Below are 22,930 nucleotides of genomic sequence, written 5' to 3'. Positions count from 1 at the left end.
CCCAGCTGCCAGTCTCCCATATGTATTCCCTGCAAAGCACCAGTGGGCATCTCAATGCATTACCAGCTAGCTACAGCAATAGCAAATTTTTGCACAGCAACTGCATGCGGCATCCCAGCTGTGATGTTTTGAGAGAGAGATTCAAAAAGTGGACACGTTGACCCTAGCAACCAGTCAGCTTTTAGCTTCCATTTATCTAGCACAGCCTGCAAAATGACAGTAAGAAGCTGATTGGTTGCTATGGGGAACTTCTCCACTTTGAAACATTGATACATCTCCCCTATGAATCTCTTCAGGAAATATGATGATACTTTAATTGTTGGGCTTAACTAACAGTGGGCTAATTCCTGCTATTTTTTTTTTTTACTTGTTTTGTGTAGCCTACTTTATGATACGCAATGGCCATTGCAGTATATCACTAATAAAGGCTTCAATGCAAAATAATATATATAATATTCACCTAAACAGCATAAGAAAAATATTTAAGCAATTCTGACTAATTGCCTAAAATTTAATCCGAAGGTAAGTAGTTGGGTTATGGGGAGGGTTAGGAGTTAGGGTTAGGCACTAGGCAGAGGGTTAGAGTTAGGCACTAAGGGGAGAGGGTTAGGTTTAGGGTGTGTGAAGGGGGAGGTTAGGTTAAGGCTCTAGGGGGGGAGCTTAGGTTTAGGCATTAGGGGGGAGCTTAGGTTTAGACACCAGGGAGGGATGGTTAGGGTAGGGACAGCGGGAGGGTCAGGATACCTACTGACAGGTGTCTGTATCCTAACCCTGTTGGGATACCGATGTCGGGACTTTGACCGTCGGGATCCCAATCACCGGCATTCCATGCACATTATCATCTATAGTAATATTATTAGAACATTGTGTCGGTGTTTGTTCCAAGTTGGTGCAAAAACTACTGAATCAATTTTAATGAAATGTAGTGGAAACTCCTAGAAATTTCCTGCACTTTGTTTCATCTCGATCTACCAAGTTAAAGCGGAGCAGTAACAAAAAGACTAAATATATTGAAAACATCAGTGGAAGAGATACAGGAGGAGTGGCATTATGTGCATGGCCGGCCATTAAGGTCTGTGGGGGGGTCCTTTGGGCCCACGTTTACTTGAGTAGGATAGGCTACATAGCAATCTGTGCACAGGACAGACAATGACATTGGTGTGAGTGGTGGGTAAAGGTGCTGCTGCCACCAGTCTGTATAGCGCTGCTGGTCACATGGGACACACCCACAACAGGGCAAAGCAATACAACTAGAACACCAAAAAAAACAAATATGGCAGAAGCAATTTGATTTGGGGCAAAGCCGAGGGCAACAGCTAGTTTATAATAAAAGTGTACTTTGATATTTTGCAAAAGAAATATGTTACTGTTGCATTTGTGAGAATATTGATAGACTAATATATGTAGTGATTGTGTCACACAGCTGGAGCTGAAAGGAGAAAAGGACAAAGACAATGCAATACAAACTCCAGGGGCAACAATGAAACTGAGACTGAGAGCTGATCACAAGGCCAGCGTGGGGCTGGTGGCTGTGGACAAAGGTGTCTATGTGCTAAACAAAAGGTTTAAGATCACACAGAGCAAGGTGCGTAGAGCGATATGTGAGAGGTATTGATGTTTTTTTTTTATTGAATAAGAAAAACATAAGTTTCCAAATTACCTGTGCTTCCATAAATGTTTTACAATTTTTCATTTGTTTTAGTAGTTTCCGATAGATATACATATGTGTCTCAGATGTCATTTGTCTTCATTACAAGGTTTGGGACTCCGTGGATAAGTATGATGTTGGCTGTACACCGGGGAGCGGTGCTGATGCCCCAGGAGTGTTTTATGATGCTGGCCTGGCCCTACATACAAACTTCCAGATGACAACTCCTCAGAGATCAGGTGATAATCAGGCTACACCTAGGCACAACACTATTGGCCACCCCTTTGTCCCTTCATGTTGGGACCAAACCAGATAGCTCTAGATCTCCAAAGCAGCCCAACCTGAACCAGCCACTGCCAGCACATCCCGCACTATGATTTGCTACCCATTAACCCCCCAAAAGTTGTAATGACATAAATGAAAATAATCGCTTGGCCTCATTTGGCCGGCAGCCTACAGCAGTTGGGCTCTAACAAGTGGCACCCCAAGGCACATGCCTAAAGTGTCTAGATGGATATCCATGACTGAAGAAACAACTTTGTAATCTCCAGTACATTCTTGCAGGAGCCTAAATTCTCCAATCCAGAAAATGTCACAATGAATTCCCAACACCCCTGTCCTTTTAATTTCATTGCAATTCACTCAATGTTGGTATACACTGCTGGTATGGTGTTACCTTCAGGTAGTTGCTTGAATAGGCTAAATGGAGGAAGGGGACTGTTCTGGTTGACACTGCATAACAATTTTTTGCCCATTATTACTGCTGGGCAGGCACCATGTGGTCTGTAAAGGTGAATTGTGAAAAAATGAGAACCTGAAGACATTCCCTAAACATTCCTGTGGGGCATGAGTCACAAAGACTGTACGGACAAAGGTGATCATGTGATCAAGATGCATGGAATCGGAAATGGCAAACATGTTTTGGTCAGTGGGCATGTTGGTGAGAAATGCAGGAAAACATGTTTTGGTCAGAAAGCAGCTGCATACATAGACACACACCACAGGTTTAGGAAGCCATGGTAAGATGGAGACACTCTACCTACCATAGGTCTGGTGCAAGTTTCAATGGTGTCAGTGATGCTGGTCTCTAAGGATGCACCAATTGGTATTATTGAGTTTTTCACCACAAATTTTCTGTACCAGCCCAGGCTGAATAGTCTAGGGCTGGTTACGGATTAATGGGGGATCCCATGTACTTTTTTTTACAAAAAAGAAGCCTGCACAGATCAAAGTGCTTCTCCCGAGCTCACCTGCCTCAGGCAGGTCTATTGTCTGGATAAGTTTGATATCAATTTCTGGTAGATTTTTGGTTGATTTCTAAACCAACCGATAGTAAATCTCTGGTTTCTATTGTGGTCTATGCAAAAGTATTGATGGTTGGTCCGATGTTATGAACTGTTCTAAAATAAAAAGGAATGGTCAATTTGTTATCGATTTTGACTTTAGTAAATATGAGATTTACAAACTTGATGAAAAATCAATCAAAAACCAACGTAGACCAAATATCAACCTTTAGTAAATTTAACCCAAAAATTCAGGGCAAGAAGGTGGAGCAGGTGAGGTTACAGAAGATAACTGTGTATTTTGCCATGGACTTTTAGTGCATAAAAGTGCAGTAACAAGACCACAATTCACAAATAAAGGCGGTGGCAGTTAACTAGAGTACCTCTGTCCTGGTATAAAAAAATATCAATCATGGATCAGTCGACAGAAGAAGAGAAGGATCAACAAAATACTAGTACTGGCAGCCATTGTACTTCAAAATCTACTGTTTAACAAGGACAAGAAGAAAAAAGGTGTAAGACAGGGCACCTGAAATCTAAAAAGAATTTCATAATCTTAAAGAAAACATTAAATATAATGGGAAAAGTTACTGCCAAAAAGTGTAGATTTATCAACATGCTATACACCATGCCATACACCATACACCATGCGCCGTGCCATGCACCATACACCGTGCCATGCAACATACACCATGCCATACACCATACACCGTGCCATACACCATACACAGTGCCATACACCATACACCGTACCATACACCGTGCCATACACCATACACCGTGCCATACACCATACACCGTGCCATACACCATACACCGTGCCATACACCATACACAGTGCCATACACCATACACCGTACCATACACCATGCCATACACCATACACCGTGCCATACACACAGTGACAAAGATACTTGCAGTCACCCTTCCCACCTACAGCATCTACCTACTACAACTCTCTAATCTAAGGGCATCCTAATGGTTTCTATTTGAAGCAAAAGTACAGCCATCACACTCCCCATACACTCTCCTGTGTAAAATGATGCTTGATCATGAGGGAGGGAGTCATATACAATATAAAGCATGCAAGATCCAACATTTCCAGGAAATTGTGAGATGCGAACTTGTTGGGAGGACCTGAGTCAGGGCTTGGTTCTCTTCAGAAACCCTGAGCTTATCTTCGGATTTCAGACATATCTATCATAGCCAATATTATGTCATTGGGATGTCAGTGTTTTCTGTTTTAAGTAAAATTGGAGCCCTAACACTAATGTTAGTGATCAGGTAACAGATAACGTTCTTACACTGTCGCCCATTTCATGTCTGTCTTGTATTACTTTTTCACAGAACCTGTATGTCCAAAAAAATTAAAGCGCAGACGACGTTCATCAGCGGCGCTGATCCAGCAAAAAGACAATAAAGGTAAAGCTCAGATAGTTTCTGCTCAGCTTAGGATGAATGTAATGAATTCTGTTTCACCCCCCCCCCCCCCTCTCCATTTCAATGCTACCAATAATTTTGTTTTATTTTTATTACTTCCTCATTATTTATTTCCTTTATGATTGCAAATCCACACTCAAAAGCACAAACACAAACAGCAATGCATTTAGTGAATGTTGCAGGAATGTATCCACAAACCAATAAATGAAAGACACATGAAGGGTGAACAGACGCTTCAGGTGACACTATTAGTGCATATAGTTTGTTGGCTATTATTTATTTCTCAAGCTTTTATTTGAGGAAAAGGAGGTAAACTTCCAGGACTGATTGTAACAACATATTAAATCAATGTACAATATATACCCTTAACCTTTGACTTTATACTGACAAAATGGCAAGATGCCTGCCTAACTTAAGGAAACAATATCTATAACGGGTGTTGTGATGTGCCGTTAATGGCCTACACATGCAGGTTCAGTAATGACCTTTCCGTCACAATAGGAAAGGAGCTAGTCACTATTAGGAAAGTCAGACTATACGATTCTTTACCAATGAAGGTGGTGATGACGGCCAAGTGCTTGCCTGGATTTAAAAAGGGATTGACGCCATATTTTGCAAGGAACAGACACTTTTACTAGAGCTGTTACATTGCATTATTGTGGCAACAAATCCAGGGAATAATTCTGAGCACATTCTGAAAAATGTTCTTACTGAAAGTCGTATTATGAGGCAAAAACATGGCAACTGTCTCACTGTAGTTTTAACATGCAATCCTCTGGGTCAACACAGTCAGAAATAAAACTATATTGCTTTGTCTAGGATTTTTTTTTTCAACTGTACTAATTACATGATTATTGTATGTGTTATTAATTATGTGATTCAGTTTTAATATCAAGGTCTTATTGCACAAAGGTTGACTATCTTTTTCTTAGAACATACTATTAAATGGTCAAGTGGAATAACCAGTCTTTATAACTTCCAAAATGGTCAACTTTTTTATTTACTGTACCTGTCTACATTTTTATATTCTTTGTTTGCTATTTTAGTTTTTTCTGTGGGGTGTGAGGTGGATTTACAGATAAAATGCCAATTATTTGCCTCCATCTTGCAGCCTCCCAATACTCAGGACACGAGAAGACGTGCTGTGAACATGGAATGCTTGTTAATGCCATGGGTCACACTTGTGAGCATCGCTCCCGTCTCATACAGGATGGACAGAAGTGCATTGATGCCTTCGTTGACTGCTGCAAGGCTATTGAGAAGCTGAAGTCAACTGAGAAGGAACTGAAAGATCATGATGAACTAGCAAGAAGTAAGGAGACATGATACAGAGTACATAATATTTTTGAAACAAAACATATTAGAGACACACAAAACATATGAAGGTGGAAAACAATGTTTTGATTATTGGGATCCTGTTTAATAAGTACTGACAATGCCCCTTTAAGAGGCACATCACTGTGATTCCACATCCAGAAATAATGTTCAATCCATTATATAGTGGCCGCCTATCAGTATGCATGAGTTGGCATGCACTAATTATCCCTGATAAAGGTTTGCATTGTTCAGTTGGCCACATATAGGCAAAATATTTCTAATTGAATACAAAGAAACAGACCACTTGTAGTACCATACATGTTGCTATACCTTGGTTCAATATCAGCCCACTGGCTCCATAGGAAGGTTCCATAATGCTCATCTGCTATAGGGTTTTGTGAATTGGTCTGTTAGGTTATAGTGCCAAAGGGTTTATGTTGGATTCTTAAAACATAGAACCAAGAAGGCTCTGAGTTTGGATATAGGCTGTTATACCAAGATGCCTTCGATATTTTCTCTGAAGCTTGTTAAGACTCAATCAGAGCCATCTTGGAGGACTAATAGAGGATACAAGATATTCTAGGCCACTTAATTTTTACTCTGCCAATGAGATATAGATATATATATATATATATATATATATATAGCAGATAGCTGTAGTGCAGAATTATTATCCGCCTGTCAAGTTTTTGTACATGAGGAAAAATATATATATATTCAGATCCCCCCACCCTTCACTTCTCACCACAATGGAGCTCAAGGTCTCTTTGGGCTTACTTTGTATTCATCCATTCTCCATGAGGTTAGTCAATGCTTCCACCTGTGACCAAAATCTACAGCTTCCCTATTATAGACACAACTCAATTTTAGCTCAAGAGGTGGATGTAAAATGGGAGTCAATTCCTCATAAGAAATGTTCTTGCAAAAAGGTGCAAACTCACGCAGTCAAGATACAGACAGGTTGCAGAGCAAATATGGCTATTTAGTCATCAGCAATTACTTGCATCTACCATAGTAAGTGCACTCTATGTGCCTCCTTATAGGAGCATTTTTTTATAATTGCATTATAATAAGAATGAGAGGAGGAATATGGCGCAAATTGCCCCATCTGCCTGCACAATCAGGAATAAGAAGTTACAGCAAAAATAAATATGGGTATTAGATCAAAGGTCATTAATCTCAGAATTGATACCCTTAACACTAACATTTGTGTATTTAGAATTAGGGGTGAGGATGGTTTAGCATTCAGCAATTCATTGAAATCCTATAATCCTCATCTGGGTTAGGTGCCACATTGGCTTAAGGAATTCCATTAAGCCAACTAGGTTGATGTTGACTTTTGAAGGAAATTTTGCAGTTTCTTTGATTAATATAAAAATTTAAGAGAAATATTAACCTCATTAATATAAAAATGTTCACAATAGGTGGTGTGGTCCACATGGGTTCCTTTCCAAATAAGTAAAATATCATCAATGCACCTGTGCCAGGATACCAAGTTCAAACCCACCAACCCATCACCCCATACTGAGTATTGTTCCCAATGGGACCAATAGGTTTGCATAACTGGGTGCGAACTTGGTACCCATCATAGTTCCTATCTTTTGTATATAATAATTACCTTAAAAAATATATATTTTCTAGTATAAATTGGATTCCCTCCATAATGAAATTAATTTTATTGATAGGTAAATCCATTTTAATGAGGTGCCTTTGAGATGCGAGAGATTTTGTTTTTTCCCTACAAATAGCAATTATTACTATATTTCTATATATATTTTCTTATGGTTTTTGTTTTTTCCTCTGGTCTGGTTATCAGTCAGCTTTGTTACTAATCAATCTGTGTATGTTCTTATGTTGATTTGTTTGGTGTAACCGTGTATTGTTTTCTTTAGGTTTTGTGGGTGTACAAAATGCTAAATTTTACTGCGTGTTGTGGGCAATCTGTTTTATTCTGTTATCTTAGTAGCATGTTATCCAATTGTTGGCCTAATTGTTTCTTTTATGCCTTGGCAGATGTGTGAAACTAAGGATGGGGTTGTGTCCATCTTTCAGTTATATGATTCCATTTACATCATTATACCTCAGCAGAGGTTATTTTGTTCTGCCTAGGTTGGACTGGGATTGTTTCTTTTATGCCTCAGAAGTGGTATGAGAGTAAGCACAGGGTTGTGTCAGCCTTACAGTGATATTATTCCTTTTATCATACTATACCTTGGAGGTGGATGGGGTTGTGTCCATCTTACAGTACTAAGATTTAATTGACTTATCATTAAGCCTCGGTGGAGATATGAGTGTAAAGCTGGGTACACACTGAACAGATATATCTGCATCTGATGATTATTCATACACACTGAACAACCATCATCTGTCTCTGGTCGTAGGTCCCGTTGGCTGGGGGGCATGTCCCATCCCCCTCCCCGCAGTCTCTGCTGCAAGTGCCCGATGGACAGATATATCTGTTGCAATATGTCTGTGAACAATGTCATTCATAGACATATCGCTGGCGCACACTGGCTGACAGGCACCCGATTTATTGGCCAATCAATTGATTGCCCAATATATATGTCAGTGTGTACCCAGCTTATGTATGGGGTTGTGTTTGCCTTACAGTGATATTATTCCTTTAATATCATTATGCCTCAACGGAGGTATAAGAGTAAGCATGGGGATGTGTCCGCCTTACAATTATATGATTAATTTTACATTATTATGCCTCGTTGGAGGTGTGAGAGTAAATACGGGGTTGTGACTGTCTTACAGTAATATGATTCCATTCATTTTTTCATATCTCGGCGGAGATGTGAGAGTAAGGATGGGGTTGTGACCATTTCAGTGTTCAGAATCCATTTACGTCTCATGCCTCAGCAGAGGTGCGAGAGTAAGGATGTTTGAAAGGCCGTCTAAGTGATATGATTATTTTTGTTGGGTTCTCGCGGTGTAGTTTGAAGTTGAGTTAGTGGCAGTGAACGGTCGCAGTGCTCTGGCATATTGCCTTGTTATGGTGGAAAGAACATATTTTTATTTGTGAATAGGGTATTCTGATATTAGCTGGGTGCTCTCTCCCCATGAATGATGAGTTATAGTTTCAACTGGAAAATTAGATTCAGCCCATTTGGGAGTGCTATTGTGGATTGGGGGAGTGTATAACAACATTGATCAAATTGTGGTATGCAAGTAATTGTCTTGTTTGCCTTTTTTGTTTGTCTGTCACCTTGCTGTAACATTTTAATAATTCAATTTGATATAAAAAATGTCATAATTTTATTTATTTGATGTTTTGCTTGCTAGATATTTATTAAAGGAGGGCGAATATCAGACTTCCTGTTAGGGAGTTCAATTAGAAAAGGGGACGCCTCATATACCAATTGTAGAGCACAACAGAATATGCTGCATTCCCCGGCCTGGATCAGCTTTTCCTAAAGAAAAATGGTTAATAGATTTCAATCAACCTAATGGACCTTATGTCATCTCTAAAAGTGAAGTCATGTGAATCTTCTGGATTGTAAAATTGATTTAAATGAAGGGATTAAGGCTGTTCGCTATGTGGGTTTTTGTGGGATGTAGTTATAATGCGGCCATCAGTCTCAATCCCAACAGATTAATCCCAGCAAGTAATTTAATATAGGTGTCAAAATACAGACGCCTATGTTAATCCCAACACTGGAATGCCGAGGATGCTGGACCAATCATCCTCTCTGCCTGGTAAGAATACACTTAGCTGGGGGAATGGGTGGTTAGGTATAGGGACCCCTGGGATTTAGGGTTAGGTGCCCCCCAGGGAAGGTTAGGGTTAGGCTAGAGGAAGAGGGGGGGGTTAGGGTTAGGCACTAGGGGTTAAGTTAGGGTTAGGCACCCCCCCGGGAGGGTTAGGTTCAGGGTGCAGGGAGGGGGTGTTAGGTTTAGGCACCCATGGGGGGGGTTAGGGTTAGGCACCCTGAAGGGAGGGTTAGGGGGGGAGAGGGGAGGGTTAGGGTACTTACTTCAAGGTGTCGGGATTTCGACCTGCCGAGCTGCCGCTGTCGATATTTGATCCGGTAGCATTCCATAGCGATTCCATTCTTCCAGCAAGAAAAATAATGACAGCATCTTAATTCAGAAGTCTACTTCAAAAGATAAGGAAGCTGTTGCCCATTAGCTGTGGGAGGACAGAGCCCTTGGTCCAGTAGGCGTTATAATTGCCCACTCAAAACACATTGCAACCTGCATTTCAGATCTGGCCAGTTAGGAGTCTTAATTGCTAGTTTAGTAAATTGGCAGTCATTCTCTATTTATGGCTATGAATGGAAATTTTTAACACAGGTTATATTCTACTCTTTACTAAGACAACAATGAAATTATACATTGTGGATACATTTCACTTAGTCAATCGATTTATAACACTTAACTCTTTATTTATTCCTAATCTTGAGAGCAGACAAAGTCAACAAAACATTTTGTATATATTCCAGGTGATGAAGACAGTGAGTATATTGAAGATGCTGATATACTATCCAGAACAGAATTTCCGGAAAGTTGGCTCTGGAAGACTGAGATAATGAATGAAAGACCAGATGCTGAAGGGTAAATATTCTATTATTTTACAAATCCACAAACTTCACATGTTTAAAACATTAATCAGTGAATAATGGGTCCCTTACAATTCTGGATGCTTGTGAACCTATTCTTCCAAGATGAAAGTAAATAATATTTTTTTTATTATTTTATATGTTTTCGTATTCTGTTTATAGCAGTTATATTTAGATAAAAAAATATGATATACTTGATTTACTTGCAAATAACACTAAAATAATTGATAGGGCATACATTATTACTATATCTAAACACTAAGTTGCCATACTGTTTAGTCTGATCATGATATGGAGAACCGTACACAGAAAGAACAGCTGTGAAGTTTCCCTGTCACCCATTGCTTTGGAGGTGTACAATGTAATCTAGAGTGTCAAGAACAACAAGGCGCACTAACTTGCACTTAATGTCCCCTTTGTAATTCTGTGCAATAACAGATTAGACAGCCCTGTTCAATAATTCAAACCACTTTAGTGGCCAAAATAGAAAGTGAAGATGCTGCTCTACATTTGAGGCAGATGGCAAAACAAGGAGAGAGGGAGAGAGAGAGAGAGAGAGAGAGAGAGAGAGACTTGGGTGAGATTGTAAACTCACCATCTGCCAAACTCTGAAGTACTTTTCATGAATGAGATACAACTTGGGAATTAACCAAGATTTGAGATTACAATCTCGGGTGTAATTGTAGCAAACTCGCAGCTAAATTGAAGTTTCAAATAGACCACCTCCTGAGCTGTGAGTTTGGCAAAAACATACACAGATCAGTGTGATTTATGTATGTTTCTGCATGAAAACACTATCTATAAGGGTTAATATAAAAAAAAATTATGTAGGGTCTCCCTCCAAAAAGCATAACCAGCCCTGGACTGCTTAGCCAGTCTTGGTTCCTAAAAATATAGGGAAAAAATGAGTAGGGTTCCACCGTATTTTAGGAACCAGCACTGGGCTGCTGAGCCTTTCCTGGTTTTTAAAATAAGGGGAAAAAATTGTGTATGGGTCCCCCTATTTTTAAGACCAGCACCGGCCTCAAATCCGTCTGGTGTGTAATGCCAAAGCCAGGGGACCCTTTCACCGGGTCTCCACTGCCAAAACATTATCACCCCAAGCTGGTCAGCCCAAGCCAGGGATCTCAGGGGAGATTGAGACCACCCAATAAAGGGGTCCCCCTCTTCCGAGCACCCCAGGCTTAAGCTGATGTCTGTTGCTCTTCCCTGCAGCCCTGGGCTGTGGGAACGGGGCTAATAGTGGAGAAAATAGATAGCAACTATTGTTTTTTACTGTGGAGCTACCGGTGCCAGCATACCTGCTCTTTGGAACTACAAGTGCCAGTAGGCGGTCAGCACCCGTACCCCCGTTGTAATAAAAATGGCGAAAAAACCACAAGACACACACACACCGCAGTAAGTGCAATTTTATTACATACACCTACCACTCTCACACATACTTACCTGCTGCCAGCTGGTTGGTCCCCCTCTCCAAGCAGAAATCCAATGGGTTACCTGTTAAAAAAACTCCTATACTCACCTCTGTCCTAGCGCTGGTCTCCGTAGCATCCCCGGGTCTTGGCAAGATAAGAAATGCATTGCAGCGATGCATGTGTGACCACATGCATTGCTACCCAGATAGTGACTTTTGAGACCCCATGTGGGTACTGTCAGTTCCCAGAGCCATTAGCCAATCAGCGGACGCTAACTGTAGAGTGGCCACATATCATTTTAATCAGCAGAAGCTGCTTGTGCTATCTAGTCACATTATTGTGCAAATAACACCCTTTTGAAGATAAAAAGATGCACTTTATTAATTGTAACACCTCAGGGGTAGTGTACTGTTTAAAATAGTATGTCTACATATATATTATACATAACAAGAACAAATAGTGAGACAGTCAATGACTGCCGCATCTGAGGCTCTATGAAAAGCCCATTTTCATGACATGTATTGCTTCATTAGGAATTTAAAATTAAGACTGTACCCCAGGACATTTATTGTTTCCTGTCTTTGAATCAATCTAGAAATTTTTATTATATTTTTTTTAACAGAATTTCATCGAAGAGTCTCAGTGTGTTCTTAAAAGATTCAATAACTACATGGGAGGTTTTGGCAGTAAGTTTGTCTGAAAACAAAGGTAAGCATTCCCTCATTTACGATGTGTACAGTATGATTTAGGATCCCTATAACGTATCCTCATGCTGGACATCTATGATTGTGGATCCAGACATTTTTACCTTTGTATGGAAGATACGACATGTGATTTACAGTAGGGATGTGCAGGCTCGAATTAGTTCGGATTTTCCCAACAAATTCTGATTTTTCCCGATAAAAATTGTGTCTCAGAAAGAGGCAAAACGTCATCTTTCATGGACATACACTATCTTTCATGGACTTTTGTCCAGGAATCATGATGTTTGTCCATGAAAGATGATGTTTTGCCTCTTTCTGAGAGCCGAATTTTGGCGGGAAAAATACGAATTTGGTGGGAAAATCCGAATTACTCCGAGCCTGCACATCCCTAATTTACAGTAGTATCAGGGTTGTGATTCCTCAACTAAGAAGTGTATGACATTGGGGTGAGATGCATCAAGCCTTGCATTCTGAATGCGATACATCCCACCACTGATTGCTTGCATGTACAATACATGTACGAGTACAATTAAGATTAAAATTACACAGGACAGCTCTTATAAGAGCTGTTTTTTGTGGTGTGAGGACTTCCAGGTTTATGACTGTGGGATCGTATTGTATTCCTCTTGGGGAATGCAGCAAAGTGAAGCCCATATTGTTGGATGAGTTTAGTTGAGGATCTGGATTGTTTTCCTTGTTCCTTGTTTTCCTTAATATTTATGAAAGCAATTTTGTGACAATTGCCCCCAAAACAGCAATTTTTGCCAGACATCTGCAAAATTAAAGAATGCCCTGGAGGTATGAAGCTGCTCTGCATCAGATATTGGGGATGTCTGCTGTGGTTCTTCCATTTCCAATCGCAAAAGCAGCCCCCATCTACTGTTGGTGTTAGCACATAGTAGCCTAGGGACTATACTTTTGCATTCTTTTTCAAATAGGTATCCTCAAGAACAACCACACCCCAACATACACACACCACACACACATACACACCAACACACACACACACTATCTCAAACTGGTGCATGAACAGCTCAAAGGCTATGTGCAGTACTCTCACTGGATCTCTACCCAGAAGCATAGTGATAGTGGAAGCTATCAGTATGCTTCTATCCTTTTGTTGGGCCAGGATAGGGCTTTTTTGGTAGCTCTGTCCCAGTGCCCAAACAATGATTCATGCATGCAAAAGTAAACATTTTCCATTGCAAGTAGGGGCTTAATTATCATATCAAGTCCAGCATACAAATGTGGATTGTGATAAATAGTTCCCAGGATGTCGTTTCTGTATGTAGAATGTGTATGATATAAATCAGACTGATAATTCCATGTTTTAAAGAGGTGTATGTCATTTCATCAGGTTGGTGATTCCTCAGTAGGATATGTGCTGTATCATTTAAGATTAGGATGAGGTAATTCCGGGAAGCAGTCGGGAAGCCGACAGATGCAATCCCGACCACCGGCTTCCCGAATGTCTAATTCCGGCAAGGTACAACTGACGGTCGCCAAAATCCTGGCGCCTGTCATGTTACCTATGCCGGGAGCCCGACACCTGGCTTACCGGATGAAGGTAAGCTTGGCGCCGGGTTCGGATAGCCGTGGAGGGGGGGAGGGTTAGGTTTAGGGTTCCGGGGGGGAATTAGGGTTAGGCACCCCCCCTGGAGAGTTAGGTTTAGGCTAGAGGAAGGGGGAGGTTAGGTTTAGGCACTTAGAGTGGGGATTAGGGTTAGGCACCCCCAGGGGGAGGTTAGGGTTAGGCACCCCCCCGGGCGGGGGGTTAGGTTTAGGCACTTAGAGGGGGGATTAGGGTTAGGCACTGGGGGGTAGGTTAGGGTTAGGCACCCCTAAGGGAGGGTTAGGGGGGGGGAAAGATTAGGGGTACTTATCTTTAGCAGCAGTCGGGATCTTCACCCCTGCCGGCCATCCCGGTAATTCATCGCATAATGTTCTGTGTATGGTTAGTACCAGGATGATGGGTCCTCAAATATGTTGTTTTCTTCTATAATTTGCTATTTCATTGACAGGTATCTGTGTGTCTAAACCCCATGAGATCCAGGTGATGATGAACTTTTTCATTGACCTGAAGCTGCCATATTCTGTGGTGAGGAATGAGCAGGTGGAGATACGGGCCATTCTCTACAACTATGGGAACACCCAGCATAAGGCAAGTTCACCGGTTTATAGTAATAAGAACAATTAGAGTCAACCATATACTGGAGATTCTCTTTTGCCAAGTGACTATTTTTGTGCAAAATTATTTGGGTGATCAAGGAATTACCTAGATATTTGAGCAAAGATGATGGTGTCTGTGTGGCTACAAAAGTTTGCAATCCATTTGGAGAAGTTGGGAAGCTCATTGATGTTCCTTGCTGAAAGCGGATCAAGTGCATGTACTCACTAGCTGAAATTAGATTTCATTTTGAGGGACAATGTTATATGAGTGGGAAGTAAGGGAGAATAAGATGGGTTTTACTGAGGCATTCTCTGGTATACAGGAGGTTTATTTCTTAATGCATCCCACTTGCCATTTGGGGTGTAGCAATAAATCCCCCACTAGTTATCTCTGGATAGCTGTCTCTCAAACTTAAACTTCCACAGCTGATAATTGTTATTCTGATTGCTATTCACTAGTTTCTTTTTTTTGTATTCTTCTTTAAAATAAAGTGTAGTGTTATTCCCATATGGCGGGATGTAGCAAAGTTAAAAATGTGGTACCCATAGCGGAGCCTTGAACCCGCAATCCCCATAGACTTCTATGTTGCTGCAATATGATTTTTTGCAGCCAGCTCTGGAGAGCATAACTTCTGGACCCCTGCATAAGTGGCAACACTATCTATAGATGGAGGTACCTATAGAAGCCTATTGGCTTCTTTATGCAAAAATTCACAGAAAGTGATTCTTGGGATTTCTCTCCATCCCCCTAATGATTGCACATGTGCATCCAAGGCTGCACATGTGCAATAGGACTCCTGTATCATAAACACAGAAGTATTCTCAATGCAAGGGTCGGCTCTTATTGGAAGACCTGTCCCGGCAGGTAAGTGTATCTGTATACCAATGATAACAGATGCCGGTATGCAGGTAAAAGAGAGCAATATGTATCACATATCGCAATTTGGCAGCGATACATCCCACTCCTACTGTATTTGCATGCATGTTGATATTTTTTTTTTATCATCAGTATGAATGAATAGTTACCTACCAGGGCAGCTCTTGTGATATACTGTAGATCTGTCCCAGCGATGAAGTGACTTCCGGGTTTATGACCCGGGAGTCTTAATATGGCCATCGCAGGTGCATGTGCAAGCTGCCAATCAAGATATGAGTATATCACAGCTCCATATAATTCTATGTTGTTTGCTGATAAGTCTGATATCTGCTGTAGACCTTTTTAATACCTATGGGGACACATGTATTGCAGCAAATTTTCAATTCACTTATCAGAGCACGATATGTATAGGCACATCACAGCCCCATAGAATTCTATGGGGATTACTCTGCTGATATCTCCTATATCTGTTCTTGTCCTTTTTAATACATATGGCTCATCGTATGTATTGCAGTAAACTTTCAAATAGAGCAAGTTTTGTTTGTTTTAAGGCAAATTTGCTAATGAAATATCCCACCCATACAGTCTTAAAAAGTACAATGAGTCTCTGCCTTACAACAGTCACGTTTGCTGAAATAAATGTTTTCAGTCTCAGATCTCTCTTATGCCTTTCAAGTTCATTCTTTGTCTTTGGTGTAGGTGCGCATAGAGTGGACTTATAATGAAGAGTTCTGCAGTCTCTCCACTGCTAAAAAGAAATTCCGCCAAGAGGTTACCGTTCAACCGGAATCATCACTGGCTGTCCCTTTTATCATTGTGCCCCTGACCTTGGGCAACCACGATGTGGAGGTGAAGGCAGCTGGTCGGATAGTCGCAGATGCTGTCAAGAAGAAGCTGAAGGTCGTGGTGAGTAATAGATATAGCTGTGATGCTCTCAAAAAAAATCAAAAAAGTAGCAAACAATAATTATTATTCTAAATTATAAATGTCTTGCTAATAGCATATAAGTAATCGTCAATCAGCCTCCACTAATTATCTCAGATGCATAAATCTTCTTTCTGTTACAGCCGGAAGGAAAACTTGTAACAGTGGCTTTGAAATCAGTAGTATTAGATCCAGAAGTAAAAGGTCTGTATTTTTTCTCACTTTCAGTTACTAAAATTGTATAATTATATAGTAATATACAAAACAACATGAAGGCCCCAGTAAAGTACAGTAATATACAGTAAACTGCCTGTCAAGCACACACAATCTTGGAAAAGCCCATCATGAAAAGTGGTGCATGATAGAATTGTCCTTGGGCCCCAACCCTTATGTTGCATTTTAAAAAGAACATGCACAGTTTAACAAACCAAGCAGGTTAGGCCTTTATTCAGAGGCGGCCGTACGGTCTACGACCGCACGGCCGCCTCGATGTTTGTCAAGTGCGCATGCGCACGAGGGAGCCGGCACCCTCGTGCGCATGCGTGAGACCTGCTACGACCGACAGTGCTGGTCGTAGCGAGTCTCTTTCCAAAGGGGGCGAGCTGTCGATGTTGATTGTCAGTGGAGAGCTTCCGGCTCTGACAGAGCCAGAAGCTCTCCGGGGCTTACGACAAGTGAGACCCTACCCTAGGGTCTCGTCGTAAGCCCCGATGGTCGCGATGGTCTCTGACCATCGCGACCATCACCGGAGCGGTCGTTAGAGCTGTGGGTGTAAACCCACAGCCTAACGACCGAATCAGAGGCGGCCGGTCAGGATGCAAGCGGCCGCCCAGTTTCTGAGCGACCGCTTGCATCCTCCGACTACCTCTGAATGAGGCCCTTAATGTGTGAAAATAAATGTATATTTGTTTAACATGTGGCTGATCATATTATATTGTGTTGTGCCAGTAAGATGATGTTTTGCCTCATTTAGGGATCCAAAGTTGGTGGGAAGACCCGACCCATGGCTCAGAATCACTTGTTTCCCTTAAGTTCGAGTGCGTTCAGTTTCTAAGAAACCAAACCCTCACATCTTTAATGTTATGGCTGCGTAAAAACATTGGGCGGGACGGCATTCCCATGGAGACATGGATACTAGACACACAGGCATATACTTTCCTTAATATAAGCAAGCTTTTTATCTTATTAATTAGCCATCTGACCTTACAAATGGGTATCTAGGGGAGTCAGTGCACTATTCACAAATAGCGCCTGATTCAGAGATAGTTACAGTGACGATATTTATGCAATTGAGTGATTATCAGTGGTTTACACATGCGTCTAAGCGGCAATACGCATGCACCAATTTATATTACCATTGCCTTTTGCAGAAAGGATTTGGCTACAGAGGAATTGACAGTCAGGGTCCATTTGTGGGAAGTAATGCTGTAGTGGCAGCCCAAACACAGGAGTGTCACAACCAATTTGGGGGCAGGTCTCATATTGCCATCCTGCACTCAGATAATACAGCTATGGTAATAAAGTTGCAGTCGCTTGGTTTTGTGAAGCCGCCAGTGGACGTTTCAATACAAATCCCACTGGCTGCGACAATTGCATATATTCACACAGACACTGTGTACAAATTCACAGCAGCGATGGTATTAGCATATATCTCTGAAACAGGCTCTTAATAAGAAACATTCTTAGGCCAAATGTAATAGTCTTTGATTTATTGACACCAAAACTGGGAAGCAGTCGGGAAGCTGGCGGGCTTCCCGACTGCTTAATCCTGGCAAGGTACAAATGACAGGCATTTCGATGCCTGGCATTACACCTATGTCGGGAGCCCGACACCCGACTTACCGATCGAAGGTAAGTCGGGCGCCGGGAGCGGACAGCCACGGGGCGGGAGAGGGTTAGGTTAGGGGCTTCCGGGGGGACTTAGGGTTAGGCACTCCCCTGAGAGGTTAGGGTTAGGCTAGGGGAAGGGGGGGGTTAGGTTTAGGCACTTAGAGGGGGGTTAGGGATAGGCACCCCCAGGGAGACTTAGGGTTAGGCTGCAGAGAAGGGGGGGTTAGGGTTAGGCACCCCTAAAGGAGGGTTAGGGGGGGCATTAGGTTAGTTATACTTACCCTAAGGACGATCGGGATTTCCTCCTCTGTCGGGCTGCCGCTGTTGGGCTGTCATACTGATTCCCTAAAACTATTCCGGCTGAGTTACAGTAGCTGCTAGATTTAAAGCTGCAATTTGTTTTAACGTAAAGCCAACCTAATTTAATGCTTTAACTTTAGTGCAAAAACCTGTGCATTGGAGGAAGTCTAGCACCACCATAGTGATGTTTATACTGTACACCAGACATTCTGCCATTAAATAATTGATATAAAGCCAATTGTGTTTTCATTTTTTTAAAATTAAGATTTTCCGGATTTGTTGAAAGAGGCAACATTTTTCACAGGGCATGTTGGGTAATGTAAAATGTCTTTAACACAGGCGGATTACAAACAGAATCAATCCCAGCTGTGGATTCCAAAAATATTGTTCCCAAAACAGACAGTGAGACAATTGTCACCATCCAAGGTAAGGCTTAAAAACATTATAAGCTTTAAATCAGGTAAAAATGATATAAAGTTATTATAATCTCCTGGTCTGGTCTCATCGCTGTGTTCTCTATATTATGCAGGAAATCCAATTAGTGAAATGGTGGTGAAATCCATTGATGGTGCCAATATCAACCACCTGATCTCAGCTCCCTTTGGATGTGGAGAACAGAACATGATGAGCACAAGTCCTCCTGTAATTGCTACATTTTTCCTGGATTCCACCGGCCAATGGGAAAGAGTAGGAGTACAACGTAGGGAAGTAGCCATTCAGTACATCAAAAATGGTAAGACACTCCATGCAAGTTATACATATGTTTGTATTCCATTATCGTCAGTGCTGCAGCAGGGCTCAGTGCCAACCTGTGCCAGCCTTGCCCCCCAAACATGTGATGTCATGATGGCAGCAGGAAATAGAGCAGTGCTGAAGCCTAATGCAGGCTGCAGGGTGTGTGCCCGATCTATATAAATCATACAACATATAAGTGATATGCATATTGGTTTCTAAGTAACGTGAATCTAACATTGGATATTAAAATGTTATAACATTACTGACCTTATAAGGATAGATTGTTGTGACTGTAATTTACTTAATATAAATAGCTAAGGTCACATAATCTAATCCTGCTAGTATCTGGATACATAAACCATAGCAGGATACTAATGGGAACCTATGGTGATCTAAGAATGTTCAATTTTATTCTAGTACCTGTACAACTTTATACTGTTACTAATTTTGGTGGATTATAAATACAAGACTATAGATAGTCAAAGGCTACCTGAGCCCTTCAGACTGCAGCTTAGTCCACCCACGAGAGGACCACACCTCCAAATCAATACAAAAAACAATTGAGTGGGCCAAAGAAGTGCAGTCCTCTGGAAATTTGTAAGTAGATGTCCGTCTTGATAAGGACTACCACCCAGGAACAAAAGAGAAATATACAGCAGATTATTCCAAATGTACAGGAACACCTCAAATATCTGGAGTCTTCCTTTTGGGACTCACCTCTCAATAAAGAAATGCGTTCACATAAAGGTTTCTTTCTGTCACGTTCAATCAATAAATATACAGTACTTTTTCACGCGTTCCCCGCTTGAAACCTTTTGGTATTAACCCGGGATCAGGTGTAAACGTTCCCATAAAGGTTTCTTTAACTTTAGGGGTAATTCTTCTTGATCAAAAAGTGCATAAAAATATTCCCCTCATATAGCTGGTTCGAGAGTATATTCCAACACCAGGTAAGTGCAAATTGATTTTATTTTAACACAATAAAACACTATATACCATTTTGGTATATATTACATGGTGTTGGAGGCAATGTCTTCTCCAATGTTGGAGGCAATGTCTTCTGTGGACTCCAACACTCCTCCGGTTGCGAAACATTTTTCATTATGTAAATATACTATGAGGGATTTTCGTTTTCAACCTATTGATCATATTCCAGCACTTAGGAGTGGTGGAGATCGTAACAAATTACTACTTTAAAGGGTATGTTACTGGATCAATCGTCTAAATAGTGTAGTGCCTAATGGTCTAAATGAGGGTTTGTACCTCAGTTGTTTTCTATGATGTTAAAACTTACCTGACGGTGGTTTTAATAATAATTTTTTGATATCTTGTCTATATGTTAATATATATGCTGTACTTATAATCTGCTTTTTATGTTTTCCTATGGGATATATTGCTGGTTTACCTGCATTCCACTTGCATTCCCTGATTTTACCTTTTTGCCTTGTATGCCGTAACACTTTATAATGACGTCTTTATAACGAGGAATGTCACATATATCCCTTTGGCGATCCTATTACATATTAGTTTTATAGTTATTTAGAATCTGTTGGTATTGTTACCAATTTGTGTTGGGGTTGCCATGGTTATCATGGCCACTGGTGTATTTATGCTCATGATGAAGGTGTACGGTTGGCACCGAAATGGCTGCTAACGGGCACCATACAGTACATTTGAAGGGGACTTTTGATTTTGCTGCTTCTATGATAAGTATCTGACTTGGCTAAACCATGCAATTTCTGCTGCTATTAAGTCTCCTCAAACCCGGATGCTCATTATGCACTTTATGATATGGATGTTTCACCATTTGCTATCGGATAAAAATCCTTTATTATTATTTAAATGGATGTGCTGGCTCCATTTTCTTGTTCGTATATATATATATATATATATATATCCTTCAAAATCCTTCAATTCTTTTAGGTATTTATTGATGTTTATTGCTTTCAAACAGCATCAGCTCTTCTAGGTACACTTGCACAAATTCAGGGATTTTGTAGGATTATAGTCAGGTGTATGATTAACCAATCATTCCTAACAGGTGATAATGATCATTATTTTCATATGTAGGTTTAAGCACAATCATTAACTGAAACAGATCCGCTGTGTAGGAGGCTTAAACTGGGTGAGGAACAGCAGAAATGCTGTTACAAAGGTGAGGTTGTGGAAGACAGTTTAATGTTACACCATGGCAAGACTGAGCACAGCAACAAAACACAAGGTAGTTATACTGCATCAGCAAGATCTCTCCCAGGCAAATATTTCAAAGCAGGTTTCAAGATGTGCTCATCAAGCTCTTTTGAAGAATCACAAGAGACGGGCAACGTTGAGGACCATAGAAGCAGTGGTCGGCCAAGGAACCTTAGTGAATAAGATGAAATACACAGCATGCTTACTTCCCTTTGAAATTGAAAGATGTCCAGCAGTGCCATCAGCTCAGAAGTGGCAGAAACCAGAGGGACACAGATACACCCATCTACTGTTCGGAGAAGTCTGGCCAGCAGTGGTCTTCATGGAATTCTGTCCAAAAAGCCATCCTTCGACGTGGAAACAAAGTCAAGTGACTCAACTATGCACAAAAACATAGGAACTAGGGTACAGAAAAATGGCAGCAGGTGCTCTTGACTGATGAGTCAAAATTTTAATTATGTGATTGTAATGGAAAGCAGATTGTTCGCCGAAGGGCTGTTGAGTGGTACACTAAGGAGTATATGCAGGCAACAGTGAAGCATGGTGGAGGTTCTTTGCAAGTTTGGGTCTGCATTTCTGCAATGGAGTAGGAAATTTGGTCAGGATTAATGGTGTCCTCAATGCTGAGAAATACAGGCAGGTACTTATCCATCATGCAGTACCATCAGGGTGACATCTGATTGGCCTCTACAGAAATGTATTCTGCAGCAGGACAATGACCCCAAACATACAGCCAATGTCATTAAGAACTGTGGACTATATAACCAGGACTTTCATGACTGAACTCCCTGTTTGGTGGCTACATAAACCTGGTGCCTCCATTGCTACTATTTGTGCTGGCTCTGTGCTTTACATATAATCCTAATGCATACTTATCTGTGTTAATGTCAGTTTACCTCTATAATAATGTACTTTTACCTTAGCTCTTTTTCTAAGTCTTATATCATCTAGCTCCAACCACTGTCTATTTTATTATTTAATGTCTGCTTCCACCAAATATCCACTTTTATTATACTCAATAATAAACTTTTGTTTTACAGACACACTTTTCCCACATTGTACTCTTACTTGCATTTCTGGAGATCTGCACTCTCTCGTACATTCTTTCTTCATTCCTACTTTCAACTTTTTCTTCCCCTATTTACATCATCCTTACCATGACCATGTTTTCTTCAACTCCCACCTTCACTCAGTGTCTACCTAATCTTTTCTTCTTCCCCTTGCTTCCACCTTTATCATTTCCCCCTTGTCTCCTACACTTCCTCTTCCCCTTATCTCCTCTCCTCTGTTTACCTTCCTCCCCATCTTCTCCCATTACTCCACTTTCATTCTCTTATACTCCACCGGGGTCCTACTACTTCACTGCTAATCCCTCCTCCCACCTCCCTCTCCCTGTCACTTCACCCCACATCCATACACATATCATTAAGCTCCCTTCCTGCCCACCTTCTACTGGCTCCCCTTCTAGCACTGGAGTCCACACCATCGCTGCACTCTATTCATCTCGGTCCCCCAAATTAATCTCACCTCCAT

General features: G+C 41.1%; 1 protein-coding gene across 1 annotated transcript in view; it reads left to right on the top strand.

Annotated features, from left to right (window-relative positions):
* The window catches only part of LOC148443004 (complement C3-like), a 124,351-nt gene that overhangs the window by 48,241 nt on the left and 53,180 nt on the right, over positions 1-22,930 (top strand). The window contains exons 14-24 of the mRNA XM_088463399.1: positions 1,424-1,585; positions 1,758-1,887; positions 4,279-4,353; positions 5,483-5,683; positions 10,137-10,248; positions 12,291-12,376; positions 14,394-14,545; positions 16,118-16,324; positions 16,486-16,546; positions 18,812-18,898; positions 19,002-19,205. Of these exons, the coding sequence (XP_088319525.1) occupies positions 1,424-1,585; positions 1,758-1,887; positions 4,279-4,353; positions 5,483-5,683; positions 10,137-10,248; positions 12,291-12,376; positions 14,394-14,545; positions 16,118-16,324; positions 16,486-16,546; positions 18,812-18,898; positions 19,002-19,205 (1,477 nt within the window). The remainder of the gene's footprint in view (positions 1-1,423; positions 1,586-1,757; positions 1,888-4,278; positions 4,354-5,482; positions 5,684-10,136; positions 10,249-12,290; positions 12,377-14,393; positions 14,546-16,117; positions 16,325-16,485; positions 16,547-18,811; positions 18,899-19,001; positions 19,206-22,930) is intronic.

Source organism: Taudactylus pleione, unplaced genomic scaffold (genome assembly GCF_031769625.1).
Source record: "Taudactylus pleione unplaced genomic scaffold, aTauple2 ptg001357l, whole genome shotgun sequence".
Taxonomy (NCBI): Eukaryota; Metazoa; Chordata; class Amphibia; order Anura; family Myobatrachidae; genus Taudactylus; species Taudactylus pleione.
This window is presented reverse-complemented; position numbering and strand designations above follow the sequence as displayed.